The following is a 19,752-nucleotide window of genomic DNA, read 5'->3' as shown; positions in this document are numbered from 1 at the left end:
CTGGATGAATGATGGAGTCCTTAGAGACCCACGTACTGTCCTACAAGTTATTGATGATGTTATACACAGACAACAAAAGATTGGAGGAGGACCAATAGTGGTACACTGTAGGTAAGAAGTGTAATAGCTATTCAGATGGAATTCTTTATATGTTTCAGTGATACAGTGAGTCGTACAGGAGTGTACTGTGCTATCAGTATTGCTCTAGAACAGTGTAAGGCAGAAGGTGTAGTGGATGTGTTTCAAGTGACTAAAGCTCTTAAAAGGAGTAAACCAGGAGCTGTGACTACACTGGTACAATGCAATCATTGTAAAATAATTAAAATGAATCTATTTCAATAGGAGCAGTACATAACAATATATGAAGCACTTAAGATGTATCTTGCTATAAATAGCACATACTCAAACTTCCAATGAAGTTTATTATTAACAGCTAATATTTTGTAACATAGATTTTAGATAAAGATGCTGCTAAATTCAATGTTAATTATGTTTTAATTAGCCTTTATTTTGCTGCAATCCTTCGTTAAATTTTAATTTTTTTTTCAATAAGCAAAAACTAATTATGTCATGTATACCTGACATCTAAAACAACATCATAATTACATCCAATTTTAACCCTTTGTTGTGTGAAGCTATGGAGCCACAGAAGGAAGAAGTGCTGCGTTTGTTGGGACTAGAGCCACTGACCACAGAAGGAGGTCTTTATACCATCACATATGTATCATCAAGGACTTATAACAACGTAACAAAGGAAGGGAGTAACAAGGAAAGAGCTTTAATGTCATCTATCTACTACATGCTAACTGATCAATATCCTATTAACTACTTTCATAGAAATAAACCGGATATTATACATTATTACCACATTGGTCTACCTATTAGGTATCATATGGTATCTCCTGAAGGAGACTACAGGACTGCAGTGATGGGCAGTGATTTAAAAGCAGGGCACCATCTACAGTTGCTTGTTCCAGGAGGATATTGGAAAGCTGCTGAATTGATTATTCCAAAAAACTCAGAAAGCAATAGCACTTATGGTTTGATAAGTGAAGCTGTAGTGCCTCAGTTTAAGTTTGATGAATGGTCTATAGCTATTGAACGTGATATTAAAGATCTTGTCTCGCCTGAAAACTACGAGCTTTTAAAAAAACTTATTAAAAGTTAAAGATTATTATTTTGTGATTCCAGTATAGCAATAATTTTACAAATTCAATTGTCATTGGTCAAACATAACTTATTAATAAATAATATTTTGAAATAAATAATAAATAATAATTAGACTCTAATGATTATATTTCACTTTATTATGAATGAAGTGGTGGTCCACTATTTCGTTCTCTTTTTCTCAATAGTCTTAGGTAGCAATAAAGACACCAGCAGTATGATCACAGACACAATGAAACATAACTCGAATGACAAATGATAATTCAATGGCCAATTTAGCCCTATTAGTAATAAGAAGTTAAAAAAAAAATGAAATGGTGATAGATAAAAAGTATGATGACCTACCATTGCTCTCACTCCATGCAAACAGCAGTGCACCATTGGTAGGCCCAATAGAGCGAGCGATGGCAACTAGTGATTGAGCGATCCCATTAACGAGACCACGAGTTTCAGGAAGAGCTGAGTTATTGACCATAACCATGATTGCCGTAAATGTACTAGCTCTACAAAACAGAATTTTGACGATGAATTCCAATTTTTAGTAAGTTAGATTCAATTTTATAGTAATCACTGTATACATGTAATCAAATAACAGTTTTGTTGTAACTGCCATTTTTTACAATTTTAAAGCAACTTTAAAAATTCTTTAAAAATCTAAATTTGATCCAAATTACCTCAAACTAAATACACAACATCAAAACATGTATATGTATCAGAAAAAATTATAAAAATCAAGAATTTTCTCCTAGTCATTTTTAGTGAAATTTGGCCAATGTCCCTGTACTACAGTACAGGGACTTTTCCCCAATTTTTGAGCAACTTTAAAAATTCGTAAAAAATTTAATCTTGACCGAAATCAACTCAAACTTGTTACACAATATAAAAAACATGTATATGCATTAGAAAAAAATTATAAAAATGAAAATTCTCTCTTAGTCATTTTCGGCAAAATTTGGAGAAACACCTTGTATTAGTACATGTCCCTTAGCCAAATTTTGAAGCAACTTAGTTAACTTCACTACTTGTTACTAGTGACATTAAAAATGCATAAACTAAACATTTTAACTACAGGAACACAACCCACTCCCTAGTGATACCTTGATATTATCATTGCTAGTAGAGCCAGAAGCACAACGGCCCACACTTTAGCAGGTAATCTACTAATAGAGTCCTCATTGACTGATGCTTCTTCAGGCGAGCGTCCACAATAATCAAAAATGCTTGAGTCATTCAACATTGGATCCATTCCGCTACCTGTGTCATTGGCTATTGTCTCAATAGGTCCAGTGATTCTATTAGACCATGGTAACAAGATACAGCCACAAGCAAAGACCACTAAACTAGCACGAAGGAGATTACGATATCCCAAGAGCTTCACCGTCCTTGGGAAGACAAAAGGCTAAAAGTTAAAATACAGATTAGTGATAAAATTTAGTGATGTAAAGTTAATTATAAAAAACTAACTATAATAATGTAATAGGAAGACTACTAGTATTACTGTATTAGTATATTTTGTACTAATTTGGCAAAATGGCTACAACAGTGAAGCCATAAGCTACTTTTTGCATACCTGATAAACTAACTGAACTGCAGCAGCAATCATGGTGAGCGTAGCAATTTCGTTATCATCCATTTGATAGCCTCCGTGAACATGAGAAGTGACCATCAGTAAAGGAAATAACTGTCGTGATGATAAAATCAAACAATCATAACAAGTAGCACTTACTTCATTAGTTATGATGGCAGCATATCCCATCAGGCCATATATCACTGTTGTTAGTATTACTCTTCTGTCCAGTAGTAATCTCAATATCTGCTTGAAATTAGATAATATGCCGGAACCAAGTCTCTTCCAAGTTTCACAAGAAGTGATGAGAGATGTCAAGGATTGTGACCTTCCTTTGCTAGTATAGTAACAGTGGCAGCAGGCAATACACTGTTCCTTATGGTGCCTTACAAATTTTCTTCGAAATGACGAAAAGCTAAAGTTTTTTATTGCATTCTTAACTACTACTGAATATCTTAATTTTTCGGGGCTGCTGTTTTGAATGTTTCCAGAAAACCCAATTAACATTTCTGTATCAGATTCGTTCATATCAGTGTCAATATCAGACTCTCTGATCACAGCAGTATCCCCATTATTGTGACTAGTTAATTCTGAATCACTTTCACTAGCTGACATTGATATCAATTCAATATCAGTGACAGTCGATTGAGTGTCATCTTGATCATTTTCATCGTCTGAGTCTTCTCTTGATTTATAAGCTTCCTTTGCTTTTGGTAATGTTTCATTGAGGAAACAGAATCCAGCTAATGGAGAAAGATCATGATATTTAATGTATTATAGTCATTCTTAACTGGTAAAACTGAAGATGCCTATTCCAACAGCCACAAAAACTGGTAGTACATAAGGGAACTGACAAAAGAAAGGAAGCTCAAACAAGTGATACTTGCTGGCTGGCTGAGCCAAGAATCCACCAATTACTGAGCCCTACAAATAAAAAAACATTTACAATCATCAATTCCCAGAAAACACATTCACATATGCCAACTTTGTTCATACTAACCATAAGACGTCCAAATCCACTTGACGTCCCAATAACAGAGAAACCTTGAGCTTGATTAGTATCATCGCATATCTATCAGTATAATTATACAAGTCATCAGTAAAACAACGTGATATTGTGTACTTCTGATAGGTAAGTTTTAGCAACTCCGATATTACCATTAAGGAAACCCCATAGGAATCTTGCCACAATAGCCCATGCAAAGGTCTGACTACAAGTATTACTATCAACCATGTACTAATGATTAGCAAGTCTTACCTAAACCCGAACAACAGTTCGGAGGCTATTGTACCACAGATACCAAATAGCATGACGGGTCTACGCCCCCAGTAGTCCGATATTGAGCCCCACATCAGACTGCCAATAAAGTTACCGGCAAAAAAGGCACTGCCAAGGAAACCAGCTTTCTGACCTTTTGAAATCATGATATATGTACATAGCTATGATTATGATCGGCTGTCACTAACCCAATTCATCTTTGTTGAGCTGAGGAAAGAAGTCATGCACCATGAACGGTAAAAAGGGAAATATCAGGGCAGCACCTGCACAGCAAATGCACCAATAACAATAAATATTATGTAGACTGCTTGTTACACAGTAACAATGTGCTTGTATTCGAGTCTAGTCTATTTAGAATCTACTACTAACCGAAATTATTTGTGAGCACAATAGAGCCTATTACGATGACCTTGATCTTTGGTAATGGCGTAGCTTTCTTTTTCGAGGTAGCCGGCTCTTCCTCTGACCTTTTTCTACAAGGAAGACAACTTTTTGGACGCCTCAGGCCTCTAAAACACTTAGTGATGACCTCCATAATTTGAAACAAGTACAAGGCGTGGCTAAAATATTAAAATAATCTGTTATCTCTATGAATAATAATTATTTAGTCTATTATAATATGCAGCACACATTTTATCTAGATGTGTAACATGGTAGTAATAAATAATTTTAAAAGTACACAGCACACAAAAATTTCACAAGTTAACTCTATTTCCTTTGACACATAAGGAGCGGATAGCCCAAGCATCCTAAAAAGAAAATGCTAGCCTCATTAAATGATAATCATATTCTTACTTGAAAAGTAATTGTAGCATCTGGCCCTAATTTCTTTTGTGCAATGTCTTCAACTTCTTTAGCAATTTTTTCTTGGACTGTTCCTCCAACAGAGACATACTGACAGTGTGAACTAGCATAGTGACATGATATGGCCTATAAAAGACAACATGATCATAGCACTATTCTTTAGGAGGAAAGAAAAAGATGAAAAACAAGCCAGCAAAATGATATTAGCAACAAAAAGAGATCAAATATATAGAAAAAAGGAGTTATGCTTACTTTTCTAAATCCACTAGTTCTATTCATTCCAGAGCCATGGATAAGAATGGGATGAAAGAACACTGTGTCACCAGCTTCCATTTCCAAATGAACACGCTCATTACCTTCGGTATAGTCCACAATACCATGATACATTTTATTGACACCTCCCTAAAAATAGAAATAATAATTACTGACGCTATAAATTAACAGACAAATTATAAAAATAGGGTTTCATATAGGCATAAATAAATTTTACTAAAACATATAATGTCTGAAAATTTCTGAAGGTCAAAACATGGGGAATATATTTTGCAAAGAAAAACTCTCATGGTGGAGGTAGACAGTGCATTATAGTCTAGCTCACCTCCCATTTAGGATAATCATGTTTCCATAATTCTCCTTTGTGCGTTCCAGGCAGGACCACCAAACAACCATTTTGCCTATTAACTCTTTCCATGGCAGTCCAAGAGCACACGATAGAGTCAGCAGGTCGGAAAGGAAAGTAATATAAATCTATGAGAGAAGAAATTGAAATAGCTGAAGTCATTTTTATATATATGTGAATAAACTGACCTTGGTGTAATGGATGGCGACTTGTTTTTGATCCAGGATCTGGCGGTTTGTTAATGAGCATTGTGTGCATGGCCATTATGTCAGGGCCGGTAAAACACTCAACATACTTTAATATATCAGGCAGACTGCAATAGTTTGATAGAACAGGATCATGCTATAAAAGAGAGTAGAGATAGCTACACGTAGGACAGTGATATCAGTTTTTACTTGAAAGTTTTGAATCTTAGTCACAGCTCTCTCATTTGTGTCAAACTCTGACTTGGCAATAGCAACATCTTTCATAATGGTCAAACCAGGTACCTGCATAAATATGCAATGATAATGATGATGATAGGCTCAAAATGGGGTCAAATTTTGACAAAAATCACTAGGAAAGAACTTTCTGTTTTTATAATTTTTTCTGATACATATACATGTCCTTATGCCATGTATCAACTTTGAGCTGATTCCAATCAAATCTGGATTTTTTATGAATTTTTAAAGTTCTTCAAAAATCAGGCTAACAACCAAAAGCTATAGCCTTTGGTCATCAGCCAAATTTTGTCAAAAATGACTACGAGAGAATTCTCCATTTTTATAATTTTTTCTGATGCATATACATGTTCTAATGTCATGTATCAATTTTGAGCTGATTTCAATCAAATCTAGATTTTTTATGAATTTTAAAAGTTCTTCAAAAATCAGGCCAACGACTAAAGGCTATAGCCTTTGGTCATTAGCCAAATTTTGTCAAAAATGACTATGAGAGAATTCTCCATTTTTATAATTTTTTCTGATACATATACATGTTCTAATGTTGTATATCTAATTTAAGCTGATTCCGATCAAAATTGGATTTTTTTATGAATTTTTAAAGTTGCTCCAAATGCCATGTACTGTATTGTAGTGCTTGTCAGCTCATGAAGCTAAGCTCACTTAGCATGCTCCTGCTAGTGACTCAAGTATCTTGCAAATATAAACAATCAAAAAATAAAAGTGGCATTAAATCAAATACTCTACACACAAAAGAAAATTAAAAATAAAATGAATTTCATACACACACTAAGCTGCAGATACAAGTGTACAGTACTCAGTCATTAAAAGTGTTATAATGTGGCTGCTGAAGCAAACGTGCAGGAAGATCATCATCAAAATTATGGACCTCTTTCTGTGCTAAACACTTCCTCTTACACCAATGTCTAAAGGTGAAGCAGACTATGTAAATTAAAGGCAAAGACATGAGAAAGAGCTGAAGAGAAGCAATAAAAAATTTAAGTTTCAAATCGTCCAAATCAATGAAAAGAAAGGAGTTTATAAAGATAAACATGTTAATCATTAGAAGATCAATCAGTAGAAATGAATCAATATTGTTATCGGACTTCTTTTCAAAAGGACGACACAAACAATGGAGGAACAAAATAAGAAAGAGCATGACCTCGTGAGTAGCATTAGCTACTATCCCACCCCCAGTAAATATGCTAGAAAAAAGAACCAGTAATATACGATACAGAAAAAATAGACCAGCAAAGCATCTATAGTTATCCTTGAAGCATCCTTGGAATGAATCCAAAAACGGTTTCAGCTTCATTCTAAATCTGTGAAGAGCGTATGTAATAGCATTCCTTCTTATATTCAAGGCACCACTTAGTCGTACTAAGAGTGGCTCCAATAAAAGAATGAGAGGAGGAGGTAATATTATGAATACCAGACAAACTATAGCTGGTATGACATATTTAAGATGATGGTCAGACATGTATGCTAAGTTTCCATTATAGAGAGGAACTGTCTCCAGTATTTTTCCTCCTTCTCCCATGACATATGAAGGGATTAGAATATGAGATGTGATAACCAGGCAGTGAAAGTAGCAGAGAATCAGGAAAGCTGTCAATGCATTGACAATAGAGCCTCTTATATTTCTACGTCCGTATTTATGACAGAACCTGATGCAACAGTAAATTGAATTGAATTTGAGTACCAGTATGGTAGCAATGATCAAGAGGAAAGCGTACAGTGTGGTAAGATACTTTATCAGCAACAAGTCCATGATAGTGGCATCCTTAAACAAACAAAACGACAAGTGATGGATTTCCAGAATTTCTAAGTCAAAAAAACCATAAAATATTTTGAAAGCAGTAAAGAGATAATTCATTGAATCATTGTATGCAATGTTAAGCGAGTTATTGCATTGATTGTTAAGAATCTGTGAATAAAATATAAACGAATACAGACCACCAGATGTGAGATTTATGTTAAAGAAAAGAATTATTAGAAATATACATGTGACTGGTATAATCTCAAAGAGAACATACAGCAATGGACCATACTGGCAGTGTGTGGACTCACCACAATGATAGCTAGAAGAGTGAAAGTAAACAGTGTAACTAGTGATGCAGCTACCACACAATGTACCACTTCTATGAGGAGCACAAACATGATCATTTAAAAGATTTTGATCCAATGGAAGGATGCACTCTTTGTATTGAGTATAAATACTACACTTGCATAGGCTTGTCACACAATCTGCTGTTGTAAAATTCTGGCCTACGTATCCAGCCCAAAGTCCTGCATTAATGACAGCACTTTTATTTTCCAGGCAATGCGTTACACCGAAATAGTACACACCAGTAGAACTACGGGAACAGTAGCAGGTATCATTATTGAATTGGAATATATAGCCTGGAGGGCAGTTTTGTAAAGTAACATTGATAAGCAACCTAGCACTGTACCCAGTTGTTTGTAATACAAGTTCACCTTTCTCTCTTGCTCTTCCTTTAAAAGTTATTATGAAATTGTTAGCAATGAAATGAGTCAGAGCAATTTTTAATGATGAGTTCTGGTTATTGAGCAGTGTTGCAAACAATGGAAAAATTTCCAAGTCTGTAACATTGTTTTTAAACTCATCTCGTTGTGTTACATTCATAGTATATGGTATTCCAGGATACATCACCAGATCAACTTCATTATTATTTATAGACACTGTAGCTGGTGCAGTAGCAATTGAGTGATTTGTCTTTGGTAAAAAAGTAAATCTTCCCATTTTTGTATCATTGAAAAAGAGAGATGAAACAGTCCCACCATGCAACTGAACGCAAGGTCTAAGTGTAGAAGCAAAAATATCATCACCAAGCATACTAGTAGTAGCCTTGTTGTTAATAAAATGAAAAGTTCCTACTCTTTGGTGGTTTTGTAGAAAACACGTTCCAGTGTATTGCATGATAGTTGTTGATTGAATGCAAATTGCACCACCGACTTTAGCAGCATTGTTTATAAAATATAAGGTGACAGTGTCATTAAAGTCAAGGATTGCACTTTCAGAAAAAAGTAAAGCGCCTCCACATTCACCAGTGTTATTGGTAAAATTTAGCAAAGAATTTTTTAGCACAAGGATGCGGGTATACACCAAATAGACAGCAGTCCCAGTATTGTTAATAAATGAAACATTTCCATTAAACAGAAGCAGAAAATAAAGAACAGAAACTGTCGATTCACTTAATTGGCCACTATACTTTTGATTGCTGGAGAGTTTTATTCCTGCAATATTACTTATAAAGTAACTATCGCTAAATTTTATAGCAGTATTTACCCCCGAATATATCCTTTGGTTATTTCCATTAATGTCTACAGCTGAACTAATTACTGCTTTGTTAGAAGTAAATTTGCACAAGGAAAATCTTACCCTACTTTTTACTAGTTTTGAATCAGTTTTAATCCTTAAGTGTGGAATTAGTATAGCAACTCCCCCACCAAAGATTGCCTGATTGCTGTCTATTATGCAGGATATGAAATGAATATAAAATCCAGCAGTTATAAGGCCATCAATGTATACAGTAATGCCAATAGCACCTCCACTAGTAATAGCGTTATTATCAATAAAAGAAGAGTTGATAATAGTGATATTATTGCTAGAGCTGTCACCAAATTCAATAAATAATGCACCACCTACAGATGTAGCGGAATTGTTTGAAAAATAGCATAAGTTACACGTCACCGAGATAATATCCTGATGATGCTGAATTAAGCGCAAGCCTCCTCCAGTTAAAAAGCTTTTATTTTTTCTAAGATCTCGACTGTCCCTCAAACTGTTGCTTGTGAATGTACAATTGAGCATATGAATGATTCCATGAGTGTCATTAATAGCAAGGGTACTCTTGTTGATAGCCTTGGTGTTATATAAGACAAGACCAACCCCATAGTTATTATTAAAGCTGATGCTTGTGATATAAATGTTATTACAATAAGTAAAGAGCATAGCTTGTGTCCCATGGTATCCTCTTTCCTCATAAAGCAATCCACAATACTCAATGGCAAAACTATTGAGTAAAACATTGCTACAGTTTTTAAAAATTATGCCAGACCTCTGTTCGAGACTGCTGTCACATTTGATACTAGCTCCATTTCCATTGATAGTCAGCTCATTAATACCAATAAACGTAACATTACCTTGCAGACTTAGAGCAGAACTGATGATCTCTATTGTAATATTAGTGCTGTTTTGAATAGAGTCAGCTACATATTCCACTGAATAACAGGGAGACTGTCCTTTAATGCACTCAATAGCATCATTACCCCTTTTGCCATACTTGCCATCAATACTGATAACAAGAGCTGATATTCCATGAAGAAAGGAGAGAAAGAGAAGAGCAGACAGAGCAGACATGCTACACATCAAAGAATGAAGATATCAAGTGCATATGAAAGCATGCTAAGCAGTACAGAAACTGAATCGTTAATTTTAAAAGTATACATTACTTTAATGAAAAATAACAAGAGATGACTTTGTTAAAATATACAAAAAGTTTATGTTTAGATTATTGAATGCCTTGAGCATTCTTGTATTGCCAAACTACCAGTGTGGTGTGACATATGGCAAACAAAATTAATACACCACATGCAAAGGGATCTGGCTACCCAAGACTCTTCCTTCCAGGTAATAATCAGATGAATTTTTTACCATTAGAACTTAAAAATAGCATAAAAATTTATCACATACATGGTACTTATAGTGGAATTTTATTTATAGAACATGTCAAATAAATTAGTAAAATGGCTAAAGGAAGGTTTATGTTGAATTGCAAGGATGATCTGGGCCCAATACTGAGATTTTGGTCAAATTTTGTCAAAAATGAAAAAGAATGAATTCTCCAATTTAATAATTTATGTTGATGCATATACATGTACTTATTTTGTGTAAAAAGTTTGAACTCATTCCGATCAAAATTAGATTTTTTTATGAATGATTAAAATTGCTCAAAAATTCGACCAAAGTCCCTGTACTATAGTACAGTGATCTTGGCCAAATTTTGCCAAAAATGAAAACAAACATATTCTCAGTTTTTATAATTTTCTCTGATATATATATACATGTTTTTAAAATGTGTAAGAAGTTTGAGGTGATTCCGATCATATTTGAATTTTTATGATTTCTAAAGTTGCTCAAAAATTGGGCCCAAGTCTCTCTAGAGGGATTTTGGCGAAATTCGTCAAAAACAAAAAGGAGAAAATTCTCAATTTCTATAATTTTTTTAAATACATGTACACGACTACGTGTACTTATGTTGTGTAGAAGTTTGAACTTATTCCGATCAAAATTGGATTTTTTGTAAATTTTTAAAGTTGCATGGCAGATGATGGCAATCACTCGTATCACTATTATATCACTTACGTCTACTTCTTTCCTGCAGATTTGCTTAAAACGATCATGAAACACCTCCAGTTTATCTCCTGGCACTAAACGACGAACCACTAGGAAACCATTATCCTCATAAAACTGCCTTTGCTCAGGAGTGAGGACCCGTGCACTCTCTTGAGTGGTATACCGGTATGTAAGGGTTGCTGCTGTGTACGAGTAAAGACACAAACCTACACTATAACATCATTATTATGCATACTTGAAGCTGCCGTAGGATTTAGAGTCAACTGAGGCCCTCTTTCCTCAGGTTTAAGATGACCTAGCAATGTCTCCAACCTTTTTTGAGCCATTTTTAGCAGACACAGCTAAAGGGAGTGACAAAAGGTGTGGCACAGCATGTGAATAGATATATATATTTGCGAAAAACAGTGCAGCCACCCACGTGCAAGGAAGTTATGACAACAGAAACATTATAATGTGCAAGCTCACGGTTTTGATAGCTAAACAAATACTACAAACATTTTAATTACAATAATTTGATAAAAATTGGATAATTAAAAATTTATTTCTCACGATGCAACTGTCACAGATAATACTTTAATATGCAAACTGTTGTCAGGTAAAAAACGAGGACTTTGTTTTGAGTTTGGCTTCAAAAGAGCAAGATCAACAAAAAGATACGAAACAAGACCAGATTCATTCATTTCGCCACTTGTAACACGACCGGTCACTTTCGCTGAAGTACCTTTATCGAATTTAATGGTATCAATAAAGTTCTCGCTGCCATTGATTCTATCAATGAGTGCGACAGTGACGTTACCACGAAATGGCCACCTAAGACTCTCATCAAACACACCTTTCATGAGGAAAACTGTTAGCGAGATGTGGCTCCCTTCGCCGAAAAAAATTCCAGAAGGTGTTACTTTAATGCAGAACCGATAGCCGCCTAAATGAGAATAGAATGGAGGGCTAAGGTAGCACTTCTTTTCAGCTAATTTCTTGTGGAAATCCTCCACCACAAAAAGGAATGGAGGCAGACCGATCGAGGATTCCAAGGAGAATGACCGTCTTGCCAGAATCTCCTTCTCTGCTTTGCTCTCGCTGTTGACTCTTCCGATCTGTTCTTTAAGGTCCTTGTTCTCATGCTCTAGCGTTGTTATCTTTTCACAAAGTTGCTTCATTTTTTCCTGTAGAGCATTTATTGCTACCTTATTTGCTTCGTCTTCTCTTTCCAGCTTTGACACAATGAGATCAGTGAGTCTCTTTTGTTTCTTCATATCACCCAGCGTCCCTTTAATACTCTGCACTTCTTCATGCATGCTCCGTCCTGAGCTACCAACCATACAAACATGGACGTTAACGGACGAGTTAAGGTGATCCATTAGCTTTACTCTTTGCGTCTTTGCCGTGCATCCAGCCCATTCAAAAGGACAGTTCACTTCTTGTAGCTCGCACGTACTATTGAGATGCTCTTGGAGCAAACCTCTTGCAAGATATCGTGTCTGGCATTGATTGGGACACTCGACAGGATAATCTTTACATTCGGGCCAATGCCTCTCGATCACATCTTCACACGTTGATTCATACTCGTTGCAATAGTCACAGCTGTATGGACGCTTTGGGCATTCGGTCTGTTCGTGGGCTACTAGCAGATATCGTTTATTGGAGTAACCACAGCCATAATTACAACCAACCACAAGACACTGACAACCCCCAAAACGCTTCCCAATGTTAAGATGATCCTCTATACAGCCCAATTCACCTATCCAATCGCATGGAGGACCCTCACTTGTTTTTTTAGAATTAGGACAGACTATAGTCAACTGATTGATATCACGCTGCAAAGACTTGTTAAGCAGGCTAGTGAAGTCCCCCTTACACATAGGGCAAGGCTGCCCTTCTCTCTTGACCCTATCTAGACACGTCTCACAGAAGTGGTAACCACAGCAGCTCACGATGTGAGGATGGAAAAGTATTCCCATGCATATTGGGCATTCAAGAGCTAGCTGACGAGGTGGCTTTTCTACAAAATCTACATCATCGGGAGAGAGAGAGATCGTTCTTTTCCATATGCCAGACCTAGTGCCAGCCATTGGATTGAGGTGGAGTCTGAAGTGAAGGAGTGGCAAAACTGAAGACATACACAAAATAAATAAACTTTTTTATACAATGATTCAATGCACAAAAATAATAGATCATTAAAAATTCCAATGTGAACAATGTAAATTTTATTATTATTATTATTATTATTATTATTATTATTAGCGCAAAAGTAAAAATGTGCATGGTCACTCAACACTTTAAAATAATTATAAGTTTCAACAAGAGATAGCAGCTACAATGATAATGACAGCTATAATGACGACAACGACAACGAGAGCAACAATCCCACCAACAATTGCACCGATAGCTATTGAAAATAAAATCACAATTACACACAACTATCTGTAATCATACTAACTTGAAGAAGATAATTGACTTCCAGTAGTAGCGGTGGTAGCTCCATCAGTAGGTTCATCAGTAGTAGGCTCAGTCATAGAAGGTGATGGTGACTCTGTCATTGTCATGCTTACTACTGTCGAGCTAGAGGTAGAGGTTGAGGTAGAGCTAGGGACAACAATTGTTGTATTGCAAATGGGACCAGTAAGTCCAGGCGGGCATGTACAAGTATCAGGTGCTGTGCAGTTCCCCCCATTGAGGCATGCATTGGTACAAACTGGAGTGCAGGGAGAGCTCCCGCCTGTATAGCCAGAAATACAGGAACAGTGATTAGGTCTTGTGCAGAAACCATAGGGACCACAGTCTTGGGAACAGATAGCTGTAGTGCAGTTTTGTCCACTAAACCCGTCAAGACAAGAGCAAACATCTGGATCTCTGCATCTGCCATTAATGCATGCAGAGTAACATCTAGCCGTATTACAACTGGGACCAAGCCATCCATCATTGCATTCACAAGTATCAGGGGCTATGCATGAACCATTAATACAGCCTTGACAGCAGATGGCAACGGTACAAAGGTCACCTGACCAGCCCTCTTTGCAAAGACACGTATCTCTTTCAGTACAATAACCATTTGTTAAACTGCAACCGGTCCTACAGACAACTAAAAAAAGCAGTCACTTTATTATGAGAAAAACATAGTTTACCTGCAGGAGTAAGATGGCCTGTCCCATTCAGATAAAGGAGCCATTCTCCACTTCTAGTAGTGGCAAGATTAGATTGTGAAGCTGCAACTTGACCAGAAGGAGCAGTATCCCATCTCCCACTAGGACTGCTACCACAGGCTTGTAAGCCTATAGTAGCAGCATCTTTGCCCCATTGAATGGTATCATAGAGATAAAAGATTAATGCACGATTTCCATGATGTATATAAGCCATTTGAAAAATGTTGTGCTAAAAATACAGAAAATAAAAAATACAAAAATGAAGAAATAATACTTACAGGAGAATTAAAATCACTAGTTTCCATACCACCAGAGCTTAAGATACTTTGAGTAATATTCCAGGTTACCAAAAAGATATGGGTTGGATTAAAATCACCTTCAGTAAGTCTCTCTCTTGGAAAAAATTGGTTAAAAGAATCAACAGCGCACGTTTTGATGACCTCATTAACAACTGTATAACGATATGACACATTACGGAGACTTATGTCATTGACATCATCAACATTAAATACATTAAAAGTAAGAACTGGTGCATCATCATTATTTGAATGAGATATAACTGCTCGACCAGAAACAAGTATCTAAAGGAAGGTTGTAAATTAAACATGTGGAGATATTAATTGACTTGCATCGAATCGTCCAACATCATTAGTGCCTGGACAGCCAAGGGGTATTCGACTTGAAAAAGCCTGGTTTGTAATTTCATTCACCTGGCTACTAGTTACAACTGTATCACCAAGGAGATCACCAGTAGGAAACTGTTCACAAACAGAATGAACAGATGGAAGGAATAAAGAGAACAGGAGGGATATCTTGAACAGAGTCAACATCTTGAGAAGCCTAGCTGCTCCACTACTAAACCAGCAACTAAAGAATGTGTGTACATTACATGTCTATATGATCTAATAGCCAATGCCATATATGGTACTGTAGAATGTTAATAAACAATGCCTACACTATTAAAACCATGCAGCTATAACATTTAGTCTTTATTTTATTTATTATAAAATGGCTAGAACTATATGCCTACTAATAACTATGTAGCATTTACAATAAAATGACAATAATTATGACAAAACATATTTTTTGTACACTCACAGCTAGAGCCACACCAATCCAACACAAAGGAACAATAGACCAAACAAAACTGACAAAAGGACTCAAATAAACGCCCACAAGCAAAATTATTATTTTAATCATTACACAGGTGAACTAATGAATATCATTAAGTCACTAAAATAAGACAGCTATAAGATTTAGAACATCAATCATACAAATAATATAGAAATCAATAATTATAAATATAATAGATGCTATTGAGAGGGGGAGACAGAATGAGACTCAGAGCTCTGAACTTTCATTGAGATTCTGCAATACAAATAGAAAGGCATTAATAATCAATAATTATGAAGCAATTTACTGTGTCCGACGTATGTCTTCATTTTGAAGAATACAATCGTCACTCATTCTGCACATATTCTTTCTAAATATGTAAAGAGAGGAGAAAGAAAAGAAAGTAGTTCTCATTAAGGTAGAGAAAAACATCATCTAGCACTTAAACACTTCAAGCAGGCTCTCACTATCTATGCTCACATTTCAAGCTTCAGTGATCCTACAAGCGACTGTAGCTCTTCGTCTCCGGCATCCACTGATTCAGAGGAGACACTGCCCTGACTGCAGAATAACAACCAGACCACACTATAGAGACACTATGGAATGAAATATTGTACCTTCTCATTCGTGACAGAATAGAATTACAGCTAGTAACAGAGCTTGAGCGTGTATATTTATAACCAGATCCATTAAACTAGACACAAACTCATTATAATATAAATCATTACGACTCTTGATTTCTTACGACTGAGTTATTAAGAGATTGCGTGACATCAAAATCACTGCTACTTCTCTGCATTCAAGAGGAATGGGTTGTTATTACTATTTGATAGTGACACATACTTGTATCTTAATTAGAGACCACATTTCTTTGCGTAGAGTAGCGTTAATCTAATAAGATGAAATTTTTCTTCCACCTCCCACATATTCCTCCTCTCTCTCTCTCTCTCTCTATCTCAACTCCATTAAGCATTATCCACTGATGCTTTTTCTAGCTCCTAGCTCTCTTTGCTTTGTCTCCCTCTTTCTCATTGTCTCTATTCACATCTTTCTCAACAACTGTACCTCATCGCATTTCACTTCCAAGCGGTCAATTTTCGGTTTTATGGAATCCCTTCTCTCTATTAGCCTCTTCAATTGAAGATAAAGCTTCAAAAAATCACTAAAGTTATATTAGCAAAACCTCGCAACCATCAAGTTTAGGGTTCTTATACTCACTATCGATTCAAATGATCTTGGATTATATTCTCGGCTAGCTGGCTTGATCTAGTTAACAGGTCCGCCATACTATTATTGTGGGGCTCGTGATTTTTCTCTTTCTTGATAATATCAAGGGCTCTTGACACACTACAGATAAATAAAGGCTTGTTTCACATTACTATTAACTAAAAACTTCAAATAATTCAACAACAAAAGCACAAAAGTTTAGGATTGTATACTAGTATAAGCCAAAGACTAAAGCATGATAGCATACCATGAAGTGTTGAAATCCCTGAACTGATCTCTACTGCTAATGATAGCTTCATTCATCACTTCACATTTAGTTAGCTCCTCTCCAATCTCTTGGGGAAGTGCATGCATCTCAGAAGTAAGTGAATGAAGGTCCTACAAGTGTGTGTGTGTGTGTGTGTGTGTGTACTGATTGCTGATGAGTGAGGATGAACCTTAATTGCTTGATCCAATTTGCTTAGTTCACTTCTCCATGCATTAATTCTACTGTTATCTGTAACGTGTACATGCATGTATAAAAATAGAAATCAACACACACACACACACACACACACACACACACACACCTGACAATTTCTCCATGTCTTCTGAATACCTAATGCACAATGATATAAATATAACTGGCAGGTACACTAAACTCACATTTTCTTCATAAAATTAGCAACTCCCAAACACTTTGCAACTTCAGTGCTGTGATCATCATAATGTCCTTTCAATTCCTCAGTGACTGGTCTGATCAGTTGCCTACCATGTAATAAAAAGAAGAGAAGAAGGTGTGAGTGAGAGAGAAAGACAAAAGTGATATGCCTCACAGAATAGCTCTGTGCCCATTATGAATCCTCCAGAAGAGCCTCTCCTGATCTTTAATGTGAGAGTAGGCATGAGCAAAGTGCATGTATTTATCCTAATAATAATAATAATAATAATAATAATAATAAATATATATATACAGATTCATGTGTGAAAATCCCATACAAATACAAGCACTATCACAGGCATGTTGGCATACCTCTCTATGCAAATTCTCATCTCCATTAGTAACTACAGTGATGCAACAATGCAATATTAACAATCAAGTAATGATACTCCTTACTCAAATTCGTAACTGACGGAGTGACTTGTACAACGAGTTTAAACGAAGGGACTACGTCTTGAGAGAACAGATAGACTGTGCAGATACAATCATCCTAAAAATAATAACAACTACATGTAAATACTAGTGATGATTCTTATCCACAAAACCCTGGATACATACATGTACATGTACAATTCAATTCACTGTAGAACATGGGCTGCATATCATTACAGTTAGCAAAAATACACCTTGCACAAACCTGTACTAACAACTGCATTCCGACACAAGGATCATTACATTTACAATAGTAAATTAGCACTTGTGAGTTTGTTCAACTACCAATCAGCAACCAATAAAGGCAATGTGCAGTGAAAACACTAAATGTATAAATATTATAATAAGAATATGCCATAACTTATGTAGGACTAACATTTACACAGCTACAGCACTGAGTTATTATCCAAACTGGTAATACTATAATTATTTTACTATAAAAATGTGTTGGTATCAAATCAATGATTCAAGAATCGTTGCACAAATGAGTAAACACATACAAAGCTATGACTATATACATGTATACATGTATCGGGCTGTTTGTTAAAAAGCTATATTTAAAACACAGGGAATGGCACATGCATGCATGTTAGCTTAATAGTTTCTGTTTACAGTTTTCATCTTTCATGAACATCAGCTAACACTGTCATCTTTATCTTTCATCATACATGTAGCTTCAATATTGGATTATTAAACTAACATAAAAGTCAGTTTAATAACTCAATATCAAAGCTAAATGTATGATAATAAACAATGAACAAATACATGCTATAATTCTACTAGGCACTGAAATAAGGACAAGCATTAAGACTCAATGTAGTATCATATGCCATCCAATAAATGATAGAAGTATTTCCCATTAGTGTACAAATATAAATTAAAATAGTAGTGCTAACTAGGCATGTAATTGAAGGAATTCAAATGCTACAAGGAATAACAAAATAACAAGTGTTGCCTCAATACATGTACATGTATGTAGGTTAGAACTGAGAAGGAGTGTCTTACCCATCTCAATGAGGAGTGAAGATCAAGTAATGAATCTGACAACAGCTCCCCTCTATCTGTAACAAGGTACTGTTTAGATTTAGGATAGCCTTTCTCTTCCAGCCATGCTGAGAGTGACTGATAACTAAAGAGAAAGGAGAGAGAGAGAGAGAGAGAGAGAGAGGGAGAGGGAGAGAGGGAGAGGAAGGAGGTAGAGCATTTAATAGGAAAGAAGTGTAGATTGACAATGATTATTAAGGATAAGGTTACCTTGAGTCACATCTTACACTGTAGGATAGGACGTGACCATTGGACATACTAACAATGATCAATACCTACAATACACAGTATATATATGCACCATAATAGATATGAATATACATGTACAATAAACCTTAGTCTTTAATATTCTGTCAATATGAAGTAAGCATGGAGCCTCATCTCCATTGTGAGCCACACCTCTTTTCTCTGACTCCTGATGAAGGACGACCTGAAGCCATTTAGTTAGTTCACCAGCAAAAGCACTAGCAAGTAAGAGAGATATATATTATATGAGAAAAGAATAACAGAAGAATATGATACCTTGATAATTGATGAGGGGATGGTATGCTGTCATAATACTCCAATTGCCCATTGTTGAGTGTAATATAGATACAGTTGTCCCTCTTATTACGAGTAGGTCCAACCCTGCAATAGTACTGCTGTAATGCAGGTAATATGTGACTGATAATGATTACCCACTCAAGGGGTCGTCTGGATTTGTGTAAAAATGGTCTAATACCTGTGACAAGCTCAAAAGCCACAACACCAAAACTCCAAAAATCAACCTAAAAATATCCAATATGAAGATGTACTCAGAAAATTCAGAGTAACAGTACAGATATACTTACTGGGCGACCA

General features: G+C 35.8%; 6 protein-coding genes across 7 annotated transcripts; 1 reads left to right on the top strand and 5 right to left on the bottom strand.

Annotated features, from left to right (window-relative positions):
* Nucleotides 1–637: 637 nt before the first annotated feature.
* Nucleotides 638–1,168, top strand: LOC105312601 (uncharacterized protein YML079W-like). Its single transcript, XM_011405374.1, has one exon. It carries the CDS (start codon nucleotides 638–640, stop codon nucleotides 1,166–1,168), a length of 531 nt encoding a protein of 176 aa, XP_011403676.1.
* A 48-nt stretch (nucleotides 1,169–1,216) lies between these two features.
* On the bottom strand, nucleotides 1,217–4,578 carry LOC105312597 (uncharacterized). The gene is made up of 11 exons (XM_019995935.1): nucleotides 4,383–4,578; nucleotides 4,202–4,276; nucleotides 3,993–4,146; nucleotides 3,858–3,945; nucleotides 3,735–3,806; nucleotides 3,526–3,658; nucleotides 2,894–3,477; nucleotides 2,738–2,848; nucleotides 2,265–2,566; nucleotides 1,513–1,670; nucleotides 1,217–1,448 (listed from the first exon to the last, which is right to left on the bottom strand). The coding sequence occupies exons 1-11, from the start codon at nucleotides 4,546–4,548 to the stop codon at nucleotides 1,330–1,332; spliced, it is 1,962 nt and encodes a 653-aa protein (XP_019851494.1). The 5' UTR covers nucleotides 4,549–4,578; the 3' UTR covers nucleotides 1,217–1,329.
* Nucleotides 4,579–4,597: 19 nt separating this feature from the next.
* On the bottom strand, nucleotides 4,598–11,605 carry LOC100640946 (phytanoyl-CoA dioxygenase, peroxisomal-like). Of its 2 annotated transcripts, none has more exons than XM_011404669.2 (8): nucleotides 11,492–11,605; nucleotides 11,266–11,438; nucleotides 5,832–5,924; nucleotides 5,625–5,778; nucleotides 5,416–5,564; nucleotides 5,070–5,219; nucleotides 4,809–4,943; nucleotides 4,598–4,762 (listed from the first exon to the last, which is right to left on the bottom strand). In XM_011404669.2, the coding sequence occupies exons 1-8, from the start codon at nucleotides 11,580–11,582 to the stop codon at nucleotides 4,709–4,711; spliced, it is 999 nt and encodes a 332-aa protein (XP_011402971.2). In that variant the 5' UTR covers nucleotides 11,583–11,605; the 3' UTR covers nucleotides 4,598–4,708. The 2 variants fall into 2 exon arrangements, with proteins under 2 accessions (XP_011402971.2, XP_019851484.1); XM_019995925.1 differs by having other exon boundaries at nucleotides 11,266–11,435.
* Nucleotides 11,606–11,801: 196 nt separating this feature from the next.
* LOC105312590 (TNF receptor-associated factor 5-like) lies at nucleotides 11,802–13,325 on the bottom strand. The gene has a single exon (XM_011405361.2). It carries the CDS (start codon nucleotides 13,323–13,325, stop codon nucleotides 11,802–11,804), a length of 1,524 nt encoding a protein of 507 aa, XP_011403663.1.
* An 80-nt stretch (nucleotides 13,326–13,405) lies between these two features.
* On the bottom strand, nucleotides 13,406–15,376 carry LOC109581624 (multiple epidermal growth factor-like domains protein 11). Its single transcript, XM_019995904.1, has 5 exons — nucleotides 15,026–15,376; nucleotides 14,675–14,977; nucleotides 14,379–14,625; nucleotides 13,694–14,335; nucleotides 13,406–13,642 (listed from the first exon to the last, which is right to left on the bottom strand). Exons 1-5 carry the CDS (start codon nucleotides 15,224–15,226, stop codon nucleotides 13,551–13,553), a joined length of 1,485 nt encoding a protein of 494 aa, XP_019851463.1. The 5' UTR covers nucleotides 15,227–15,376; the 3' UTR covers nucleotides 13,406–13,550.
* Nucleotides 15,377–15,555: 179 nt separating this feature from the next.
* On the bottom strand, nucleotides 15,556–19,746 carry LOC100639765 (uncharacterized). The gene is made up of 21 exons (XM_003382597.3): nucleotides 19,743–19,746; nucleotides 19,590–19,679; nucleotides 19,435–19,538; nucleotides 19,247–19,376; nucleotides 19,123–19,187; nucleotides 18,874–18,997; nucleotides 17,833–17,926; nucleotides 17,749–17,780; nucleotides 17,552–17,643; nucleotides 17,382–17,483; nucleotides 17,306–17,334; nucleotides 17,174–17,232; nucleotides 16,984–17,114; nucleotides 16,728–16,856; nucleotides 16,575–16,671; nucleotides 16,353–16,400; nucleotides 16,255–16,302; nucleotides 16,127–16,203; nucleotides 15,990–16,070; nucleotides 15,817–15,879; nucleotides 15,556–15,764 (listed from the first exon to the last, which is right to left on the bottom strand). Exons 5-21 carry the CDS (start codon nucleotides 19,167–19,169, stop codon nucleotides 15,710–15,712), a joined length of 1,308 nt encoding a protein of 435 aa, XP_003382645.3. The 5' UTR covers nucleotides 19,170–19,187; nucleotides 19,247–19,376; nucleotides 19,435–19,538; nucleotides 19,590–19,679; nucleotides 19,743–19,746; the 3' UTR covers nucleotides 15,556–15,709.
* Between the last annotated feature and the right edge of the window lie 6 nt (nucleotides 19,747–19,752).

Source organism: Amphimedon queenslandica, unplaced genomic scaffold (assembly GCF_000090795.2).
Source record: "Amphimedon queenslandica unplaced genomic scaffold, v1.1 AMPQUscaffold_13520, whole genome shotgun sequence".
Taxonomy (NCBI): Eukaryota; Metazoa; Porifera; class Demospongiae; order Haplosclerida; family Niphatidae; genus Amphimedon; species Amphimedon queenslandica.
This window is presented reverse-complemented; position numbering and strand designations above follow the sequence as displayed.

Coding starts and splice junctions, on each gene's coding strand:
- LOC105312601 (XM_011405374.1), top strand. CDS start 638: ATGGAGCCACAGAAGGAAGAAGTGCTGCGTTTGTTGGGACTAGAGCCA.
- LOC105312597 (XM_019995935.1), bottom strand. CDS start 4,548: ATGGAGGTCATCACTAAGTGTTTTAGAGGCCTGAGGCGTCCAAAAAGT. Junction 3,478..3,525: donor AGGCATCTTCAGTTTTACCA/GTTAAGAATGAC, acceptor TTTCTCCATTAG/CTGGATTCTGTTTCCTCAAT. Junction 2,567..2,737: donor CAGTTCAGTTAGTTTATCAG/GTATGCAAAAAG, acceptor TTTAACTTTTAG/CCTTTTGTCTTCCCAAGGAC.
- LOC100640946 (XM_011404669.2), bottom strand. CDS start 11,582: ATGGCTCAAAAAAGGTTGGAGACATTGCTAGGTCATCTTAAACCTGAG. Junction 5,565..5,624: donor TCGCCATCCATTACACCAAG/GTCAGTTTATTC, acceptor CTTCTCTCATAG/ATTTATATTACTTTCCTTTC. Junction 5,220..5,415: donor ATGATTATCCTAAATGGGAG/GTGAGCTAGACT, acceptor TTCTATTTTTAG/GGAGGTGTCAATAAAATGTA.
- LOC105312590 (XM_011405361.2), bottom strand. CDS start 13,325: ATGGCTGGCACTAGGTCTGGCATATGGAAAAGAACGATCTCTCTCTCT.
- LOC109581624 (XM_019995904.1), bottom strand. CDS start 15,226: ATGTTGACTCTGTTCAAGATATCCCTCCTGTTCTCTTTATTCCTTCCA. Junction 14,336..14,378: donor AGGCCATCTTACTCCTGCAG/GTAAACTATGTT, acceptor TGCTTTTTTTAG/TTGTCTGTAGGACCGGTTGC. Junction 13,643..13,693: donor AAGTCAATTATCTTCTTCAA/GTTAGTATGATT, acceptor TATTTTCAATAG/CTATCGGTGCAATTGTTGGT.
- LOC100639765 (XM_003382597.3), bottom strand. CDS start 19,169: ATGTCCAATGGTCACGTCCTATCCTACAGTGTAAGATGTGACTCAAG. Junction 17,644..17,748: donor ATGAGAATTTGCATAGAGAG/GTATGCCAACAT, acceptor TATTATTATTAG/GATAAATACATGCACTTTGC. Junction 17,484..17,551: donor AATGGGCACAGAGCTATTCT/GTGAGGCATATC, acceptor ATTACATGGTAG/GCAACTGATCAGACCAGTCA.